Below are 21,547 nucleotides of genomic sequence, written 5' to 3' on the forward strand. Positions count from 1 at the left end.
TCTCTGGGGGCGGGGTGGGGGGGGGGAATCTTCAAAAAAAATAAGTAGTACCTAAGAGAGAATGATGTGATTACAGAGATAAATTTCAGCAGCTGAGAATGGCTTAAAATTATTGATATCCTGCATTTCCTGATTAAAACATATCTGGCTAGCTTCATCGGGGGTGGGAAAGGGGAAGCCACTTCATCCTTCCTCTTCATTCCGTGGCCATGCACATGAATTCAGTGCTAGCAACTAAAAATGTAGTTTACGCTAAGCCAGTTAGCAGGGAAAAGTGTAATTACCTAAAACCATAATAAAGCATTGAAGTTTATCAGTGCGCCATGGAAGAAGAAGTTAGGAGAGTTCTATCCTCATGCCCGCCACTGTAGATCTCTGGGGACGCTTCTGAGAAAAGCTGACTATTGACTTGGTATCATTGTGGGAGCTTCTATCTGAAGTTCAAAAGCCCATGTTTACTGAACATTCCTTAAAGGAGAACAGTTTCTGACCTGGCTAAACTAAATTATGAAGACTTTTTTTTTTAAGATTTTATTTATTTATTCATTCATGAGACACAGAGAGAAAGGCAGACACATAGGCAGAGGGAGAAGCAGGCTCCCTTTGGGGAGCCTGATGCGGCACTCAATCCCAGGACCCTGGGATCATGACCTGAGCCAAAGGCAGATACTCAACCACTGAGATATCAGGTGCCCAGTTATGAAGACTTTTAGATATCAAAAACCTAAAGCTATTTTTTTTTGGCGCATATTTTGTTGAATCCCTGAAAGATAGGAACAGGGAGCTATGACAGAGAGGGGCAAAAATCCAAATTTCAAAACAAGGGCAGAAGATGAATCCCAAGGCACACCAACTTATATACTTTTATACTGTGCTCCTGAACAGAAAGAAAGAACCCTGGACAGCCATCTCAATGACAGGCCAAGGAAGTACATTTCAAACGGCATTCAGCACAAAGAGAAAGGATGAAATGTTTAGATAGTATTAATAACTCTAGAAATTCCAACATCCGTCTTATTGAAGTTCCAAAGAAAAGAAACAAAAACAAAAAATAAAGAACAGAGTGAACAGTAGGAAAGAAGTAATTCATGGAAGAAAGCTTTCCAGATCTGAAAAACAGATTTGCATCTTCAGGATAGAAGATTTTACTGAGCGTTAAGGGGAAAATTAAATATCACATCATATGAACTTCAATTTCAAAGGTAAAGAAGAAAAATCTAGAGCTGGATGAGTACTACCCAATTGCAATATAATGTGAGACATGTAGGTAATTTTATTGCTTTTTTAAAGATTTTATTTATTTATTTGAGAGAGAGAGAGGGAGAGAAAGCATGAGCCAGGAAGAGGCAGAGGGAGGAGAAGCAGGATCCCCACCAAGCAAGAAGCCTAACTCAAGGCTCCTTTCGAGGACCCCAGGATCACAGCCTGAGCCAAAGGCAGATGGCCAATCAACTGAGCTACTCAGGCGCCCCTTGCTTGTATTTTAAATTTTTGAGTAGACACATTAAAATTCTCCCACAAACAGGGAGAATTTTAATATTATTTAACCTAGTCTATGTAAAATATCAATTCAACATGTAAACAATTTTTTTAAGTTTTATTTATTAAGCAATCTCTACCCTCAATGTGGGGCTTGAATTCACAACCCCAAGATCAGAGTCAGATGCTCTTCCAGCTGAGCCAGCCAATAAACAATTTTTTTAATCAATGAAAAGATGCTTTAAATTGTTTCAAATACTTCTTTAAAATAATTATTTTATTGTAAGAAAAAAATCAATGAAATATTCTACCTGTTTTTTTTATACAAAATCTTCAAAATCCGTTGAATATCTCAATTAAATGCTAAGTTGTCATAGGAAATACCTGACCTTTATTTAGAGCTCATAAAATATGCAAAGGAAAGGCAAATTCTCTTACCCAAGCTATCTCATATACACATAAGCCTTCTAGAAACTGAATGGGGAAAAAAAGAAAAACTGAGTGGAGCAAGTATGTCTGGCTGGCTCAGTTGGAGAAGCAGGCGAGTCTTGATCTCGGGGTCCTGAGTTTGAGCCCCATGTTGGGTGTAGAGATTACTTAAATAAATAAGCAAACAAACTTTTAAAAATTTTAATAAAAACTGAAGGCACCTGGGTGGCTCAATTGGTTAAGCATCTGCCTTCAGCTCAGGTCATGATCTCAGAATCCTTGCTCATAGGGAGCCTGCTTCTCCCTCTTCCGCTGCCCCCCTGCTCATTATCTCTCTGTCTTTCTGTGTGTGTGTGTGTGTGTGTGTGTGTGTGTGTGTGTGTGTCTCAAATAAATAAGTAAAATATTTTTTAAAAATAAAAACTGAATGGGGGATGCCTGGGCAGCTCAGTGGTTGAGCATCTGCCTTCAGCTCAGGTCATGATCCCAGGGTCCTGGTATTGAGTCCTACATTGGGCTCTCCACAGGGAGCCTGCTTCTCCCTCTCCCTACATCTCTGCCTCTCTCTCTGTGCCTCGCATGAATAAATAAACAAAATCTGTAAAATAATAAGAACTGAATTGAGTATCAGTTTTAAAGTTAAAATTTGCATTAATTAAAAGTTCAGTTCCTCAGTTTTACTGGACACATTCTAGGTACTCAGTGATCACATGTGACCAGTGGCTATCATTTCAGATAATACATTTCTGGGAATTTAGACCTGCAAGACATTTCCTACCAACAAGGGATGATATTCAAATTATTGAATAATTTAATATTTAATAACCACCACATGCACATTCCCAAATGAATGCTCTGAATATCACTTTTTGTCTACAAGAGGTTAGGAATTTGTGTCTGAGAACCCTTAATGACAACACTGAATTTAAGTGAAGAGTAAACAGGAAAACTCTGCCAAGGATTTAGGCAGTAATCACCAAGGTTTCTCTAACAAGTGACATCTTCCCTTCAGGTATAAAAGTAAACCATTTCAGAAGACATGAAGATATTCATGGATTTATCACCCAAGAGTCTCCTCTGAACAAGCAGAGAGTGTACTCAAAATAAAATGTTAATCAAGAAGTTGGGAGGATACCGGCATTTCTGCTACGATCAGGAACAAAGGTGAGAGTGGCCAGAATGACCGCTATTGCTACTACCCCTTGACACTGTGTACTGCTGGTCTTTAGAAGCAAATAGGTTAAGAGACATTGACTGGAAACAAAGTTTTGAAAAGAAATAAAATTATCTCTCTTTGCAGATAACATAGGAGTATACCTCGAAAACCCCAGATATTCAATGATAAAATTCATACTATTAAAAAAAATTCACTAAGGTGCTACAAAAATAGATCTTTAAAAGTTCTCATCATAGGGCACCTGGCTGACTCAGCTGGTAAAGCATGCAACTCTTGATCTCAGGGTTGTGAGTTCCAGCCTCACATCAGGTATAGAGCTTACTTTGTTTTTTTTTGTTTTGTTTTGTTTTTTAATTTTTTTTTTATTTATTTATGATAGTCACACACAGAGAGAGAGAGAGGCAGAGACACAGGCAGAGGGAGAAGCAGGCTCCATGCACCGGGAGCCCGATGTGGGACTCGATCCCGGGTCTCCAGGATTGCGCCCTGGGCCAAAGGCAGGCGCCAAACCGCTGCGCCACCCAGGGATCCCTAGAGCTTACTTTGAAAGAAAAAAAAAAGGGGGGGGGGGTGTTCTCATGGCAAGAAAAAAAAAATTTGTAACTATGTGTGGTGATGGGTGTTAACTAGACTTAATGTGGTGATCATTTCACAATACATACAAATAGATACAAACCTATCAAGTTGTTATGTTGTACACCTAAAACTAATAATACAATGTCATACATCAATGATATCTCAATAAAAAATGTTAATTCACTAACATATCAGGATATGCAATTGATACGCAGAAATTATTAGCTATCATATAGACAATCTCCAGTTAGAGAATTTAATGGTAGAGAAAATCCTATTTATAACAACAAAGAAAATAAAATACTTAGGAATAAGTTTAATAAGATATATACAAATCTATGTGAGAAAGACTTTAAAACACTCATAAATAATAAGGAAGAGACTGAAAGAAAGAAAAACCAGGAGGTAGAAGGGGATAGTTCTGCCAGGTATTAAAATATACTCTTACTACACCTGCAATTAAATCATGGTGGTACTCAAAACTGATGAGACAAATAGACCAGTAGAATAAAGGACAAAGTACAGAAACAAACCTAATCATATGTGGACATTTAATAACCGATAAAGCACACTCTTCAAACCACAAGTGCAAAGGTGGACTTTTTGATAAATAGTTCAGACGCAATTTGTTAGCCAGTTAGAAAGAGCTAACACGAAACTTCAAGCCCCTCCCCTTATTCAAGAATAAACTACAAAAGGATTGGCAATCTAAATGTAAAAAGTAAAAACCTATAAGTATTTAAAAAAAAAAAGAAGAGTGTGGTGAATTCTCTTGCAATCTGGATATAGGAAGAATTTTCCAATTATGACTTAAAATCCACATACAATAAAAGTTGGTGTTTTTTTTATAGTTCACATGGGACACAAATAGTGGAGAACAAAGAAGCAAAAATGATAAACTTCTGTTTAAGTTTGTAGGTATAAAATGTCATAAATAAGAAAGCACATGAAACACATGTTTTTTTGAATTTCCAGCAAATCCAGTGTATCCACAACCAGATCAAGAAATCACATCTTATGTGACCCTTGCTTTATAACCTCCTCCAAGAGATTACCACTATTTTCATATTTATTTTTAAGAGTTTTGTTTTATAATTTTAGAACAGATATGCATTCCAAACAATAAAGCTTGGTGTCATACAATGGTTTTTGGTGAACAGAACGATAAATTCTTTTTTTTTAAGATGTTATTTATTCACTCACGAGAGACACAGAGAGAGAGACAGACAGACAGACAGAGGCAGAGGCAGAGGGAGAAACAGACTCCATGCATGGAGCACAATGCGGGACTGGATCCTGGGACCCCAGGACCACGCCCCAGGCCAAAGGCAGGCACCAAACCACTGAGCCACCCAGGGATCCCTGATAAATTCTTTTCTATATGGGCTCCTTTGGTCGCCATTATATTTGTAAGATTCCCTGATGCTGTTGCATGTAGACATAAGTGGTTCATTTATTTTGTTTGTACAGTATCCCCCTGTCAGTATTCCACAGTTTTATTAATGCTGTTGGCTGACATTTATGTTTTTCTAGAGTTTAATAACATAAATGATGCTTCTAGGAACAAGCTTTCACATGCACCTTAGTACAAATAAGCACATGTTTCTCTTGTTTTGTAATTGTAGGTCATAGCATATATGGGCCATCATGCTTACAGCATAATGCCCAAGAATTTCCCTTCATAAATATAATAATTTACATTACCACTGGCATCCTGTGAGAGTTTCTTTGCTGTACAATCTTGCCCATACTTAGTAGAGCCTAACGCAATTTCAATAATGAAAAAAATGAACTGACATTAAACTCACAGGTGATCTCATTCTAGAAGATGAAAATAAAGAATGAAAAAACAGTATATTTGGGTTTTCTTCTTATTCTGAGGGGTATGCCTTCTTGCTGTAGTACATAGGACAAAGTAGAGGTTATATTTATATATCAAAATTTTAAATTTTTAAGTTGTACATCAATGGTTATAGCAGTATTATTCTCAATAGCGAAGAGGTGAAAACAACCCAAATTTTCATCCGTGAAAAATCCTAAGTGTTCCACAATGAATAAACGGATAAACAAAATGTGCTACATACATTCTATAGAATTTTGACACATTCTACAAAAAGGGAATTTTGACACATTCTACAGCATAGATGAGCTTTGAAAACATGCTCGGTGAAATGAGATAGACACAAAGGACAAATATCTTGTGATTTCACTTACACACCTAGACTCTCAAATCCAGAGACAGCAGGTGAAATCGAGAGGTCCTGGGGTGGGGGAATAGGAACTAAGTGGGTGTGGTCTCAGTTGCAGGGATGAGAATATTCTAGGGATGGATGGTTATGATGGTTGCACAGCAATGTGAATGAACTTAATACCATAAAACTGTGCTCTTAAAGACATAAAATAGTAGATTCTGTTTTGTGGACATTTTACCACAATTTTAAAAAGAAACCCACATGTGTCCAAAATTTTTTCTCTAAACATTTCCTTTCTCCTTCCTTTTCTAGCTGAAACTCTCCTCCTAAATATGTATGTGTTCCCTGAAGCCCTTTCAAATACCGGCTGCTTATTCACTGCCATTCCTCAGGCTACAGTGTCCAGATGTGGGGGGACATCCTCATGGACACTCCCTGACACTTCACAGACCTAATCAGACAGACTGTAGGCTCCACCACCCGTTATCTTCAGGCATTGTGGCCACTACAGTCCCTGGTACAACCTGCCTCGTTCCTCACAAATTACACCACCTAGTCCACTCCCAGTCCGATACAATGTCCATGGTCATACAAACCAAATGTCACCAACAAAGTTACTTATATATCACTTTCGCATAAGGTCAGGGCATCCTAGAACTTCTAGACGGTAAAAGATTAGTTCAAAGCAAATCAGCCAAATTACCATAGTAACAGGTCTCAGATGTAATTCTCCAATTTGCCTGGTGTTTGCCCTTCCTCGTTCATAATTTCCCATTGCCAAAACTCTTTCATTCGTCTCCCCAGGTTACATGCATCTCACAATCAGAACCCATAAACTAACCAAGTCTGAGAAACAGCTCTTGGGTTTCTGGTGTTTTCACCCTTTCTCCTCCATTCTCTGATAAACAAGGTCCTCCAATTCTCCATGTTTCCAATTACATTTGAGGAAAAGAGGAGCCTTGTTCAGGCTGGAAGAGTCCCATTCTCTCACCTAATTTAGAGTTGGGACACATGGAGGATACACAATCTGTGCATTTAAATGCTTTTCATGTTAGTGCACCCTTGATGAAACAAAGGGGCAGGACTTGATCACTTTCTGGGACCCCTCCACCTTCTTCTTTATGCATGCCAGCCCTACAGTAAGTATTGAAAGGAGAAAATGAAGAAGAAAGAAAGGTCAATGAGAAGACTTCCTCACCCATTCTGGTCCCTGGTCCTGCTAGCTGGTCCCCATCAAACAACAGCTGTGGAAACCAACACTAAAAGGCTGTGCCTGACCCTTGATTGGCCATAGAATCTCTCCCTTCCTATTGGCTGACATGACTCTTGATTGACTAGACTCCAGAGGTGATCTGAAGCCACTTAGGGGAGTTCCCTGCACCTCAGGTGAGAATGATCTTCCTTCAGGCATTGCCAAGAGCTGCCGCGGATGGATTTCCCATGATGCTACTAACTGCATCTCCCTGTGTGATATTAACCCTGGGCTTCGGTGGGCAGTCTTCTCCCTCTACCAATGAGGGATAATATGGAAACTAGGGTTGGGAACCACTCAGCTCATGATCTGGATATCTGACTTCTACTATATCATAAACTTACCAAGCTGTCTTGTGCAATTTCTCAAGCTTTTGTAGAGCATTTATATAGGAAGAAATTGATGAGTATTTTCAAATAACTCACTCTGGATAGAAAGGGAGAAGTTAGATTTTACAAATGTCTTTTTTTTTTTAGATTTATTTATTTATTCATGAGAATACACAGAGAAGAGAGAGAGAGAGAGAGAGAGAGACAGAGACCCAGGCAGAGGGAGAAGCAGGCTCCACGCACGGAGCCTGACATGGGACTCGATCCCGGATATCCAGGATCACACCCTGGGCCGAAGGCAGTGCTAAACTGCTGCGCCACCGGAGCCGCCCTACAAATGTCTTTTTTATTGTGATAAGAACACTTAATATGACATCTGTAGCCTTAACAAAGTCTTCAGTGTACAATACAGTGCTGTTAACTGTAGACACAATGTTGTGGGGCACATCTCTAGAACTCATTCATCTTGCAAACCAAGTTTATACCCACTGAACAATAACGCCATGCTTCTCCTCCTCCCCACTGCCCAGCCCTTGGATACCACCATTCTACTCTGCTTCTATGAACTTGACTATTTCAGATACTCTACTCAAGTGGAATCATGCCGTATTTGTCCTTCTGTGGAGGGTTTATGCATAATGTCCTCCAGGTGCATCCACATTGTAGGACATGGCAGGATGGCCTTTTTAAAACCTAAGTAATATTCCAGCACAGGTATCCATGGATGCCTCCTTTAACCTCATCACTAAATCTAGTGTGAATTCTGTTCCATCTTTATTCTAATCACCATCAGTGCTGTCAGCTGTCATAATCGTCCTCCCTGTCTCTGACATTAATTGGATGCTGATCACATAAGAGCCCTTATAGCTAAGGGCATTTCATGCAACATCTGATTTTCTTTAGCCCTCTGAAATAAGTAGTATTTTTTCTCCCCTTCTCAAAGATATCTGAGGACATCAGGGAGGAGGTTAGAGTTCAGACCATTCCTACTTGGTCAGCCCAAATTTCAACCTTTCCACTGTGGTGCCTCTTAGGCAGCATTAATTTCAGTGGGGCTTAAAGAGGTCTGTGTTGGATTAGTGTATGAACACACCTTACTTTTTTTTTAAGATTTTATTTTATTTATTCATGACAGAGAGAGAGAGAGAGGCAGAGACACAGGCAGAGGGAGAAGCAGGCTCCACGCAGGGAGTCTGACGTGGGACTCGATCCTGGGTCTCCAGGATCATACCCCAGGCCAAAAGCAGCGCCAAACCGCTGGACCATCAGGGCTGCCCCACATCTTACTTTTATCTGCTGAGACTGAGCTAAGAGAATTTTCCCACACACACACAAGATATGGATTATTGGTTAACCCAGACACCCTCCACCAAAATTCTGACCTCATGCTGACTTTGTAACCATTCTTAGCTGGGCCATAGCTCACACTAGAGCACTGGGTCATCTTGATTTTCTTTCTTTTTTTTTTTTAGGGGGGAGTACGGGGTTTCCCTGGTTCCATAGGATCTGGCATAGAAGGCTAAAAGTGGTTAAGCATTTGACCTGCCACACTCAGTCACCCAGGCTCTATTCCAAGCTATTTGTGTGGCCATAGGCAAGTGTCTTAACTTCACGGTATTTTCCCCCTCTGTAAAAATGGAGATGGTCATGATGATGAAAGTATTGAAGGTGATGGTGGTGATGATGATGATTATGGTGGTGGTGATGATGACCATCATGGTTTAAAAAAAAAAGGTAAAAAATAAAAAAGGTGAAATTAAGTTTAATGACATATTTTATTTAACCCAATATTTCCAAATGTTACTGTCTCTACACATGACCATAGCTAAGTGCTCAGTAGCTACACACGGCTAGCAGTTACTATATTTGAGAGCCAGATTACAGAATATTTCCATCACAGACATTTCTATTGAATGCCTCTGTTCTATAGCAAAGGTTGGCAAAGTACGGTCCAGGGGACAAACTCAGTCTGCTGTGAGTTTTATACACAGTTTTATTGGAACACAGTTACACACATTTCTTTCTGTATTCTCTATGGCTACTTTTGAGCTCAATGTCAGAGTTAGGTATTTGTATTAGAGACCAAATGGTCCCAAAAGCCAAAGATATTTTCTTCTTCTTCTCTTTTTTTTTTTTAATTTGGTTTATCTTTAATTTACTCACTGCCAAATGGCACTCGAGATTTGCTATACCAGTTCCTTCTCCCACAACAGTGCAAGAGGATCCACATACCATCCCACACACCCAAACCCTAGGGTTGCCCAGCCTCCTGCTCTTCACCAGACATACACATGGGGAGCACGCCACATGAATATGCAGGCAGAGATTGGAGTTGATGCATCTACAAGCCAACAATCACCAAAGAGTGCCAGCAGTCACTGGAAGCTAGAAGAGAGGCATGGACTAGATTATTTCCTGGTTCTCAGAAGGAACCATCCCTTCATCTTACAACTATGAGACAATACACTTATGTTGTGTAAGCCATTCGGTTTGTGATACTTTGTTGGGCAGCCCTGGCAAACTAATGCACCAAAGACATTTTGTATCTGGCCTTTTATAGAAAGTGTTGGCCAACCCCTGTTGTGGAGTATCCCAGACTGTACTTTGTTTTGTGTAAATAATTAAATAATACATGACTCCAGTCTGGGCACTGAAAATCAAATCTACTACCTTTCCTGTAGGGGATAGTTGACCTGTGACAAAAGTGTGTACACACTGCCAGCAGAGAGTCAAAGCTCCTCCGGTAACAGCTCAATGAGTGAACAGCTAAATTCTCTACCTCTAACTCCCTCAATCCATCCTTTTCGGAAATTTGCATAAGTTCTAAAGCAAAGCAATTGTCGATTTCAGGTTCACCTCACCTGTTAGCTGCTTTGCTCCTCTGGCCTCCAGAGGTTACACAGGTGGTGTCATTCTGGTGGGAAGCACACAAACATCTGGGCTTACATTGGAGAGTTTCTCTCGTACCCCCACCCCTCATTCACACCTACCATGCCTCTCTGATCTAGTTTATTTTCATTTCATTCAGGCAAAAGTTGGAATTTCCCACCAAGGTGAAGAATATATTAGGTAGACCATGCCTCGTAAGTCTGTGAGTGAGAATTCAGAAGTTATGTCCTACCCCATGGAACAACGTTATATAGTTATATGCCCTTTTGGTAACTAAAGTGATAAAAATGTCTTCTCATATTTAGATAAAGAAAGTTCATAAAGCCTACCCAGAAGTTCCTCCAAAGGCAAGTCAGTGAACAAAATCATTTCCTCTGATATGCTTTTCTGTATATTTGCAGAGATTTATTTTTAGAGGTTCGTTAAATGAGAAACTCTCTTGGGTAACTTGTAAGCTCAACAAGAACCTTTCTTTGATTTTTTTTTGCCATAAATATTGCCCCAAATAAAAGATATTTCATTTTTTAATGAATACGATGCATTTTGTGGCAAAGCCTAAAACTAATGTTTTAATAACTTCCCCCTTCAATTTATATTTAAATGCATCGTAAAATTGTGGTTCGTCAGTTTGTTCCAGAAATTGTATTCACTATATGTTAATAAGAAAATAAGCAGTGCCTGGGTGGCTCAGTCAGTTAAGCATCTGCCCTCAGCTCAGGTCATGATCCCAGGGTTCTGGGATGGAGCCCCATGTCGGGCTTCCTGTTCAGTGGGGAGCCTGCTTCTCCCTGTCCCTCTGCTACTCCCCCTGCCTGTGTGCTCTCTCTCTCTCTTTCTCTTTTTCTGTGTCAAATAAATAAATAGGATCTTTCAAGAAAAAAAAAGAAAATCAAAAAATTTTAATTGAAGTACAGTTGACACACAATGTCATGTTGGCTTCAGGTATACAACATAATGATTCACCAAGTCTATACATTAGACTATGCTCACTACAGGTGTAGCTACCATATGTCCCCATAATTGAATCACTATGTTGTACACCTGAAACCAATGTGACATTGTGTGTCAACTATACTTCAATTCAAAAGAGGAACATTGAGGATACTTGGCTGGCTCAGTTGATAGAGCATGCAACCCTTGATCTCTAGGTTGAGAGTTCAAGCCCATGTAGGGTGTAAAGCCTACTTTTAAAAAAAAAAAAATTTAAAGGGAAAGTCAAACATACTACTCCTAATCACAGAAATCTGTTGTTGCTTATGGATCCTAACATAGTACATATATTTTCATGCTATTTTCGACTTCCCCAAATTTTAAAACCCATGTATTTGTAATAGACTGAAATGATATTTCACTGTCACCATTGTTTTCTGTTTGGTATTTTATTTATATGTTTCATATTTTCTTCTATTTGCTTATTTCAGGTTTGGAAATGTTTGCAAAGGAACAATTATTATTTATATGAGGATAAAAATGAGGCATTAAAATAAAGGATAAAGCTCAATAGCAATAAGCACCCTACAGAACACTGAGATTCAACTCAGGGTCAAATAACAGGGACTTGGTTCTCCTGGCGTTCAGGCCACCATTCAAGAATCTGTTGAGTATCTACCAGTGACAGCACTATGTTCCGTTTGTGTCATCCCCAAATCTATTTTTCAAAGTTCTCATTTTTCTTCATGTGAAATGTAATCTCTACACCCAAGACATGTATCACAAATAATTTGCATGTACTCTTAATTACTTTTTACCATACCTTACCAAAACTCAGAGGAATTTCCCATGCTTTTACATATGATTCAAAAAGCAGCTTTTCTTAATACTGTATTATATACTTGAAAGTTGCAAAGAGAAGAGATCTTAAATGTTCTCAACACCAAAAAGAAATGATAATTATGTGATGGGAGGGAAATGTCAACTAACACTGTGGCAGTAATCATGTTGCAATATATAATGTATCAAATCAGTGTGGTACATCTTACATTACACAATGTTACATGTCCATTATATCTCAATAAAGCTGGGAAGAAATAGAAAGTCATTTTGTACAGTCCATTATGATGTAACATTTTTCCAGAATATTTTTATTTAAATTAAGTCAATTAACATATAGTGTATCATTAGTTTCAGAGATAGACTTTAGTAGATAGAATTTCATCAGTTGCATAAAAAACCCAATGCTCATGACATCACATACCCTTCTTGTCACCCAATTACCCCATCTTCCTACCCACCTCCCCTTCAGCAACCCTGAGTTGGTTTCCTATGATTAAGAGTCTCTTATATTTTGTCTCCCTCTATGATTTTCTTTTTCCCTCCCATCCCCTATGATCCTCTGTACTATTTCTTAAATTCCACATATGAGTGAAATCATATAATTGTCTTTATGACTTATTTCACTTAGCATAATACCCTCTAGTTCCATCCACATCATTGCAAATGACAATATTTCATTTTAATGGCTGAGCAGTATTCCATTGTATATATATATACCATATCTTCTTTATCCATTCATCCATCAAACGACATTATGGCTCCTTCCACAGTTTGGCTATTGTGGACATTGCTGCTATGAACATTGGGGTGCAGGTGCCCCTTCAAATCACTACATTTGTACCTTTGAGGTAAATACCCAGTAGTACGATTGCTGGGTCGTAGAGTAGCTCTATTTTTAACTTCTTGAGGAAACTCCACACTTTTCCAGAGTGGCTGCGCAAGTTTGCATTCCCACCAGCAGTGTGAGAGGGTTCCCCTTTCTCCACATCCTTGCCAACATTTGTTGTTTCCTGACTTGATAATTTTAGCCATTCTGACTGGTGTGAGGTGGTATCTCATTGTGGTTTGATTTGTATTTCCCTGATGCCAAGTGATGTGGAGCATTTTTTTATGTGTTTTGTTGGTCATTTGTATGTCTTCTTTGGAGAAATGTCTGTTCACTATGATGTAATTTTTGTCTTAGATGACCTCCAGGTAATCAGAGATTTTTGTTTGGAAGATAAAAATCCAAGAAAATAAAAACATGAGAAAGAGATCAGATTGACTTTAAAATTTAAGCTTAATCATTTAAATATTAAGTGATTAAATCAAGTGTAAATGATTAGATTACAGTGTAAGCCATTAGTTTAGATTGTACTTCATTCCAATGCAGAGATGTGCCAGGTACTCTGTGATTTCATGTCAACAATGAAGGCCACAGTGCCAGCTTTCCAGAGAAGTTGTCTCAATAGGGGACCTGAAAAGCACACAGCTCTACAGAGTCCGGTTCTAGGAGGGTTAACAAATTGTCCTGGCAGCACAGGGTAGAGGAATTATTGTCTTGGGGACCAAAGGGAAAGTTCTGATAGGAAAAAAAGGGACCACCTGGGGGACATCTGTCAATGGACCCCAGTCAGGTTTTATAATTACTTTATTTATCAGAGGTTGTTAAGAGGTGCAAGAGCTGTCACTCACAAAGCAAATCTTGTCCAGGCCTTTATATATGGAGAATCAAGGACAAAACAAGTTGGAAAATATTAAACAGATACCAAAACCTCAAATCTCATTGGGATAATATATGTATTTCAATTTATATTTATTTTTTTTATTTTTTCAATTTATATTTATATTTCTGAGCTGTCATTATGACTCTTCTTCATGAATTTCAAAATTATTTTAAATGATCTTTTATATACTTGGATTTTTTTCTTGAAATGTGCAGTAAAGTCAGATGACAATAAAGGATTTTTTTTCTAGTCTCTCGTTGGCTTTAACACTGAAGGGGGCGTTGATCTCATACAAAGGGACAAAGTATAGCCAAATTCCATTTCGGCCTAAGTACAATGTGATTACTTAGCAAATATGTTATTCCTCAATCAGCTTGGACCTACATTACCGCAAGAGCAGAAATTTTGGTAAAGGTGAAGGTAAGAGAATCATTATTAATGTTGAAGTAAGAGGATGATTTCTAAAGGAGAAGCTTCTCCACCTGCACTATGGGGTCCTTGTAGTGGACAGTCCGATTTGCTGCCCAGAATACACACCCTGAGACAGTTTGACTTTCTCACGAGGGGAAACAAATTATTTGCACATGCCACAATCCCACTCATGGCTGGTTCCCACTCCTGGGGGTGTCCTGAGGTGAACCCAGCAGAGTCCAGGACACAGAGTGAGAAACTCAACTCTTGACATGCTTTCTTGGAATCTGGTTGATGCACCCACATGGCACACTCCTCAGATCACCTGAAATGATGAGGTGAGTGTTGTCTGTGCCCCATGCAGTTTCGTCTCCACTGTGGGGAGAAGAGAAGTACTCTCATGACCGGGCAGACTCCGGGGCCTAAATAGCCCCTTTGCACTTTATCTGGTTTATTATATGTCTTTCTGTAGCTGAGAAAACTTTCCCAATAAAATCTTTCCTACTCTGGAACTAGGACTAAGTTAATGGCTCACATTAACATGGATCCTGCTTCACTGTAGTTAACTACCTGGTAAATGTGTTAGGACAAAGGAAAGAAGCAACACAAAATATAGGAGACAGAATCATGTTTGAAATGTTGTATTTTGGTGTTCCCTCCGTATTGCCTAATCCCCCATTTCCCAAACCAACCACTCAACCACAAGCTACAATTATAGGGATTTCTTTTTTCCCTATGAGTCTAAGAAAAAAAGATTATGTCAAGTATCTTGTGAGAAAATGAAGAGCAGGGACATCTGGGTGCCTCAGTGGTTGAGCTTCTGCCTTCAGCTCAGGGTGTGATCCTGGAGTCCCAGGATCAAGTCCTGCATCGGGCTCCCTGCGAGGAGCCTGCTTCTCCCTCTGCCTGTATCTCTGCCTCTGTGTGTGTTTGTGTGTGTGTCATGAATAAATAAATAAAATCTTTAAAAAAGAGAGAGAAAATGAAGAGCAGACATAAAGGCCTTGCTCCTGTCTACATGGGACACCCTCAGTCTCGGGCCCAGGAGGGACGGCAGTAACAAGGCACCAGTTTAGACCTAGGGAGGTGGGAAAGCACGGATGGTAAACCTTGATGGGGCATTGCGCGCCTGCTTGGGATGAGCCGTGATAGGATCTCCAGCCAATGCCAGCAAGGGATTGCTGTGGAAACAATGAAATTAACGATATTGAACACAATCACTTAGGTGCAACCTAAAGCCCCCCTACCCCCGCCTTCCCCAGTTTTTCATACTGCCCCTTAATCTGAGATTACCCATGAGTCCTCTGAACCCATGAGAAACAGGTTATGCACGTTTGAAAAGATGTGTCTCATCGTATCATATCCCATCTAGGTTGCCATGAAAGGAAGATATTAACACTGTAAAACATCTTTAATCTTTGATTCTCTAACATAAAAAAGGACCTTCAGCGGCTGACTTATCAGGGATCAGTTTTGGGTTTGTTTCCTGAACTTGTAAGCAAAGGTCCTCACGTTTGTGGAGAAAACACTTTTGAAGAAGAGACCGTGGTTTAGTAAGGTGATTTTTAGGAGAGACTTCTGAGTAGGCTTCAACAATTTTCTGGATCAAAATGGTTTCACTGTCATGATCAAAGCTACTTGAAGTTAGCCTCAATTTGTGTACAAGGATTACTAATGACACATTTTTAAAAAAATTTTAGCCTTGATTCCAATTCTTATCACCCAGAGAGGGAATATTGGACATCTAATCTAGAATGATTTTAGACAGCAATGTGTTCACATTAGCTTAAAAATAACACTTTCCAGATACAATTACCTCCTTTGTTTGTGGTAGCCTCTCTAATGTGTGAGAAAAATCCAGCATTAAATCCAACTCTGATTGGATTAGAGGGGATATAGGATTAGGGAGGATGTGGGTGAGGTGGGCGGGCGGGAACATCCCTAATAAAAGCTGCTCCTGGGTGATCTCACTTCAGAACTGCTATCCCTGCCAGGGAAGACCTGGGGCCAGAGCAGGATTGCGGTGAGTCCAACCTCACTGGATTTCCTTTCTATTTCTCAAAAGTCTACAAAGACCCGCAAATACAAATTGAACAAAGAGAACAAATTGGTGGCTGCCAGAGAGGAGGGGGTAGGGAGTGGGCAAAAGGAGGTGAAGGCGTCCAGTTATGCAGTGAATCATGGGGAGGAAATGCACAGCACAGGGAATATAGTCAGTGACACTGTATGCGTGTTGTCTGGTGACGGATGGTAGGTCACTTGGGATGAGCACAGCATAACCTGCAGACTTGTGGAGTCACTATGTTGCTCATCTGAAACTAAGGTAACATTGTGTGTCAACTACACTCAAATACACAAAAAACTAAGATTTCTACCAATAGTGCAATCAGAAAGCAAGGTCTCAGCATACAGTAATTAATAAATTCAGGAGGTACCATCTGAGACCAACTGCATGCAGACACACTGTGTGCACCTAGGGGCATGGGGACCTCTGACAAGACCAGCAGGCAGAACTTTGGTTTTCAATAGCAGCCTGGAAGTTTAATGGTCTCCAATACTCTGAGTCAAAGCAGAACTTGGCCAACACAGAGGTAGCCAGTGAAGCTCCAGCCACAGACCTCCCACCTCCCATCATCTGCGTGGGTTCTGTCCTGTGCAGGTGGGAGTGCTGGGGGCGAGGGAGGGGGGGGGCAGTGTTCCTGGCTCTAACCAGTGTGTCCAGGACAAATAGAAGCTGACCCACTATGTGATCATAAACTCCTTCTCTGGTGGCCTCATAAACAGACTTCAAGGAAACAAATCTAATTAATCTTAGCAAGCAAAAGGTAATCCTCTCACCATGTATTCAGTGTCTGGAAGTTCTCAATGAGATAGTTGACATTCTCTTTTCTTGCTGTGTCTTTGCCACCATCAAGAGTGCACCACACACTCATGGCACATTTCCGGTGCTTATATATAGCGGGATGTGGCTGGCGGCCCCCAGACAGGACAACCCAGGTACAGCACAAACCTCAGCACCTCACTTACAGCCTGGGGATGGATCATGTCCTTCATCCCAACCAGCATTTTAAATATCAGAAGCCAAGGGCTATAAGTCCTATCTGTCTGTACTGATGCAGTGCCTTCGTTACCCAGTAGTGGTGACAGCAAATCACCACACACATCGAGGTGAAAATGGCCCAAGGCCTCCTATCCATCTGACTCTCAGCGGGTCCCATATGCACATCTTTCCCTAGACCGTGGCCATGGCCGAACACTTTAAAGAAAGAAGTAGATGTCTTGTGTGCCTGACCTACCTGGAGAGGCCCATGTACCTGAAATGTGGCTATGTCTGCTGCCTGCGCTGCATGGATTCACTGCAGAAGGAGCCCAATGGGCATGGTTTACTGTGCCCCTCCTGCTCCGTGGTCTCTCAGAAGGAGGACATGAGGCCCGGTACCCATCTTGGGAGGCTGGTTTCAAAGATCAAGGAGCTGGAGCCCCAGCTGAGAGCCACTCTACAGATGAACCCAAAGATGCGCAAGTTCCAAGGTACAGCCTACCCCTGCCCCCTAAAGAGCCCTGGAAATCACAGCTTGCCTAAGTCTCCATTACACGAGGGCATGGGCTGAGATGTTTATCTGTGTAAGCCACAGTTGTTCTTACCTAGAAGTATAGGTAAGAACATAAGAAAGAAAATAAGCTTCCTTCCATCCCAACCTGCACCTAAATCACACCTCACAGCTCTGAGTTAGGGTGAATTCTCCCAGCTCAGCAGCACATCTCACACACTCTAGCCAGGATGCCAGGTGGGACCTCCCCAGCTCCCTGGAGGGAGCCATGTCTGTGTTCCTTCTGGTCCCTGCTCTCCTGTGATGGGTCCTGAGGAGGGGTGGGCCCCTTGGTGGGAAGGTGTGAGAAGCATGCTGGAGTGGGTATTGCAGTGAAGGACACGGACTGCTTTGTGTTCTAAGTGTACTTCTAGCTCCATGCAACTCACATTTGGGATGGTGAACCCTGTACCAGAAACATGACAAGTCCCCTATGATGATCAGAAGGTCTGGGCATCTTCCCAAGAATTGTGTGTCAGGGTGCCAGGTGAAACAGTTGGTCTTTGGTGCAGAGGGTTTATTTCTGAGGCTGTGTTGGCTCCATCCACTCGTCTCCTTAGGAGAGCCTCCTGCTCAGAGTGAGCTGCAGAGGTAGGCAGCACACACATCCCCTACCCCTCTGCACACTGCTCTGCATCTATGTTGCTACCAGACCCCAGTACATCCCCACTCATGCCCACAGGGTCCCTTCCCCTGCTGGACCATCCAGAGTTCACCCAGCTCCTCTCAGGAACCCCAGCCTTACTTCTCTGTGTGTTTGAAACCCCAGGAAGCAAAGGTCTGGGATGCATTTGTCTGTTAACATCAGGAAATGAGGAAGGTAACTGGCAAGAAGAAAGAGGTGAAAAACTTCCATATTTAATGTTCTGCACTAAGTAAAATAGCTTCCATCTTTCACATATTCATCTGGTGCCTATATGTCCATAGAATCTGTGCTAGTTTGCAATATAATTTTGAGAACAAACAACAGTCATAGTCTCTTCATATATATTCTGTGCCAAAGGAAGAAGCATCTTTAATCAAATAAAGAACTGAATGTGAAGGGGAGGGGTCCCCTTGCCCTGTGAATGTCCCTGGGAGGGGTCTAAGGGACTAGGTCTGATCATAACCATCCTCTCTACACATTCAACTTCATCAGGGGCCTGGGAAGTCTCCCCAGGGAAATTCTGATCAGGGAAGAGGCACAGGGTGAAGAAGTGGAGGTGGACGAGAACTTTGGGCCTTTGCAGCAGACGTGCAAAGTGCCATCCAGTGAGTGTTGTGTGCTTGCTGATTGGCTTGTTTTTCTTCCACAGTGGAGGTGACTCTGGATGTGGACACCGCCAACCACCACCTTATCATTTCTGAGGACCTGAAGAGTGTCCGCTGTGGGTATTCCAAACAGAACCGGAGGGTCCGGCCTGAGAGATTCGACTATGCCATCTGTGTCCTGGGCTCCCCTGGCTTCCCCTCTGGCCGCCACTACTGGGAGGTGGACATGGGGACGAGCAAGGAATGGGATGTGGGTGTTTGCAGAGACTCTGCTAAGCGACAAGGGCCAATTCTACTGTCCTCAGAACTTGGCTTCTGGACAGTGGGCTTGAGGAATGGTGATCTCTTCCAAGCCAGCACCATGCCTGTGACTGTTCTCTCAGTAAGCCCTCGCTTACACCGATTAGGCATCTTCCTGGACATGAATTTTGGCACTGTTTCCTTTTATCACATTAGTGATGGATCCCATATTTTCACCTTCACTGGCATCCCTGCTGTGGAGCTGCTGCGCCCGTTTTTTGCTCCTGCGAATCCGTTCACGGATGGTCAAGGCTTCCTGAGAATCTGTCCTGTAATGAATCCAGGCATTGTTAGCTCTCCAGTGGATTCTGATACAGAACACTTCTAGAGAATTCCCGTGTGCTCAGAGCCGGAGCTGGGACCTTTCTTGCTTGTTACATGGACTGTACAAGGGGCAGCAGACAAACATGGAACAGTCAGAGAATCGTGAACACTAATGAGATAAAGGAGAAGTAGATATCAAACATTAAGTATCACCACAGTAAATCTCCTTTGGGACTTCTCATATTTCTGTTCCAATGAATGGGCTCTGGATTTTCAGATCAATCTCCAAATGTTTTTACTTTCTGCAATATTAACTTAGTGTGTAATGGAGGTTATAAACTAAAAAAATTGGGGATCCCTGGGTGGCGCAGCGGTTTGGCACCTGCCTTTGGCCCAGGGCGCGATCCTGGAGACCTGGGATCGAATCCCATGTCAGGCTCCCGGTGCATGGAGCCTGCTTCTCCCTCTGCCTGTGTCTCTGCCTCTCTCTCTCTCTCTCTCTCTGTGTGTGTGACTATCATAAATAAATAAAAATTTTTAAAAAATAATAATAAATAAAATAATTGCATGTAACCCAATAAATTTATTTTCTAGGTCATATATAAGCAAAACCTATGTAAACAGTGTGTATATGTATTCAGCTTCACTCAATAACTGAAATGCACACTTTCAAGTACACACCATTCTTGAAACATAAGAAGGCAGGCCCATTGGGGGCAGCCTTATCCAACAGGGCTCTGAAGAACTTGGCACCACAGGGGTGCCATTGTCAAGCAAGAGGTATGCATCTATTTGCCCCTGCCTCTCATCCCTGCAGTGGCCTGCAGGCCAAAGGATAGAAGAAATGTGTCCTCCCAGAGTTTCCAGTGAGCCAGCTGCTGTCTACCCAGAGTGGTTCTTTAGAGGCTGGTGGGTGTGTCACTGAGGGGGGCGGCGGGGAGGGGGATGGGAAAGCTAGGTGCACCATCCAGGCAGAGGGAATCTGCACAGGACCCAGACCTTTCCAATTCAGTGCCATGGTTAGCATTTCTGTTTTATGTTGTCAACTAATATTCCACTGTATAATGGCCAGTTTGGTGCTTCATTAGGTTTAAGCCTGGAGTGATAATGCAAAGGGTGAACATATTCCTAGGTACCAGAAACACTTCTGCCATGTGCTTCATTCCCCTTGGAGAGTAGAGGGTTAATGCTTGCAAGTCCAAGGTAAATAGGTGCTAGTACATCCCCTAGGGGCAGAGGCAGCTCCCAGGGTGCTGGAGGAGGGGGGCTGGCCAGGAGCACTAACCACGAAGTTCAGCGGGCATTCAAGAGACTAGAAAGCAAGTCATGACACTCGTCCACAATTGTGCATGCTTGAAAACGTCCATAAAATGTGCATTTTAAGAAGCAATCTTTAAAAGGAGCCCTCTGAAATTACAAATATACAAAATAAAATACATGAGTGATGAAAAAGAACTAGCCCTAAAAGCAAAATGACAACAGAGAAATAACAGGAAGCAAAAGATGACAGAGCCCATGGGGAGTGTGTGGCTGTCCCATGGGCTGGAGTAGGACAGGCCTGCAGAAACCGGCACGAGGAGATGCATGGAGCTAACTTTTCTTAGCCCGATGGTAAATATATTTGGCTCACAGACCAGGTGGTGTCTGTCACACCTACTTGATGCTGCCTTTGTAGGTGTAAGCTGCCACAGACAATAAGAAAATGAGTGGCTGTGTTCCAATAAAACTTTATTTACAAAAATCAGCAGGCAGCCGGCTGGCTTGCCCTGATAGGGCGTCCTGCATTTACTGCCTCGGAGTTTGCCGCAGCCCAGCACAGCAGGGATTGTGCACACCGATGGCTCAGAAGGGGTGTGGGCTCCATGTGCAGGGTGGGGAGGCACGGGGAGTGTGGGGGGGGCAAGCAGAAGGACAGGATTCCACACGGAA

At 41.8% G+C, this 21,547-nt stretch overlaps 1 protein-coding gene across 1 annotated transcript; it reads left to right on the forward strand.

Moving 5' to 3' along the window:
• Window positions 1–16,152: 16,152 nt before the first annotated feature.
• Window positions 16,153–21,230, forward strand: RFPL4A (ret finger protein like 4A). Its single transcript, XM_025423812.2, has 3 exons — window positions 16,153–16,236; window positions 17,450–17,744; window positions 19,099–21,230. Exons 2-3 carry the CDS (start codon window positions 17,459–17,461, stop codon window positions 19,680–19,682), a joined length of 870 nt encoding a protein of 289 aa, XP_025279597.1. The 5' UTR covers window positions 16,153–16,236; window positions 17,450–17,458; the 3' UTR covers window positions 19,683–21,230.
• Window positions 21,231–21,547: the final 317 nt, after the last annotated feature.

Source organism: Canis lupus, chromosome 1 (genome assembly GCF_003254725.2).
Source record: "Canis lupus dingo isolate Sandy chromosome 1, ASM325472v2, whole genome shotgun sequence".
In the NCBI taxonomy this organism is placed as follows: Eukaryota; Metazoa; Chordata; class Mammalia; order Carnivora; family Canidae; genus Canis; species Canis lupus.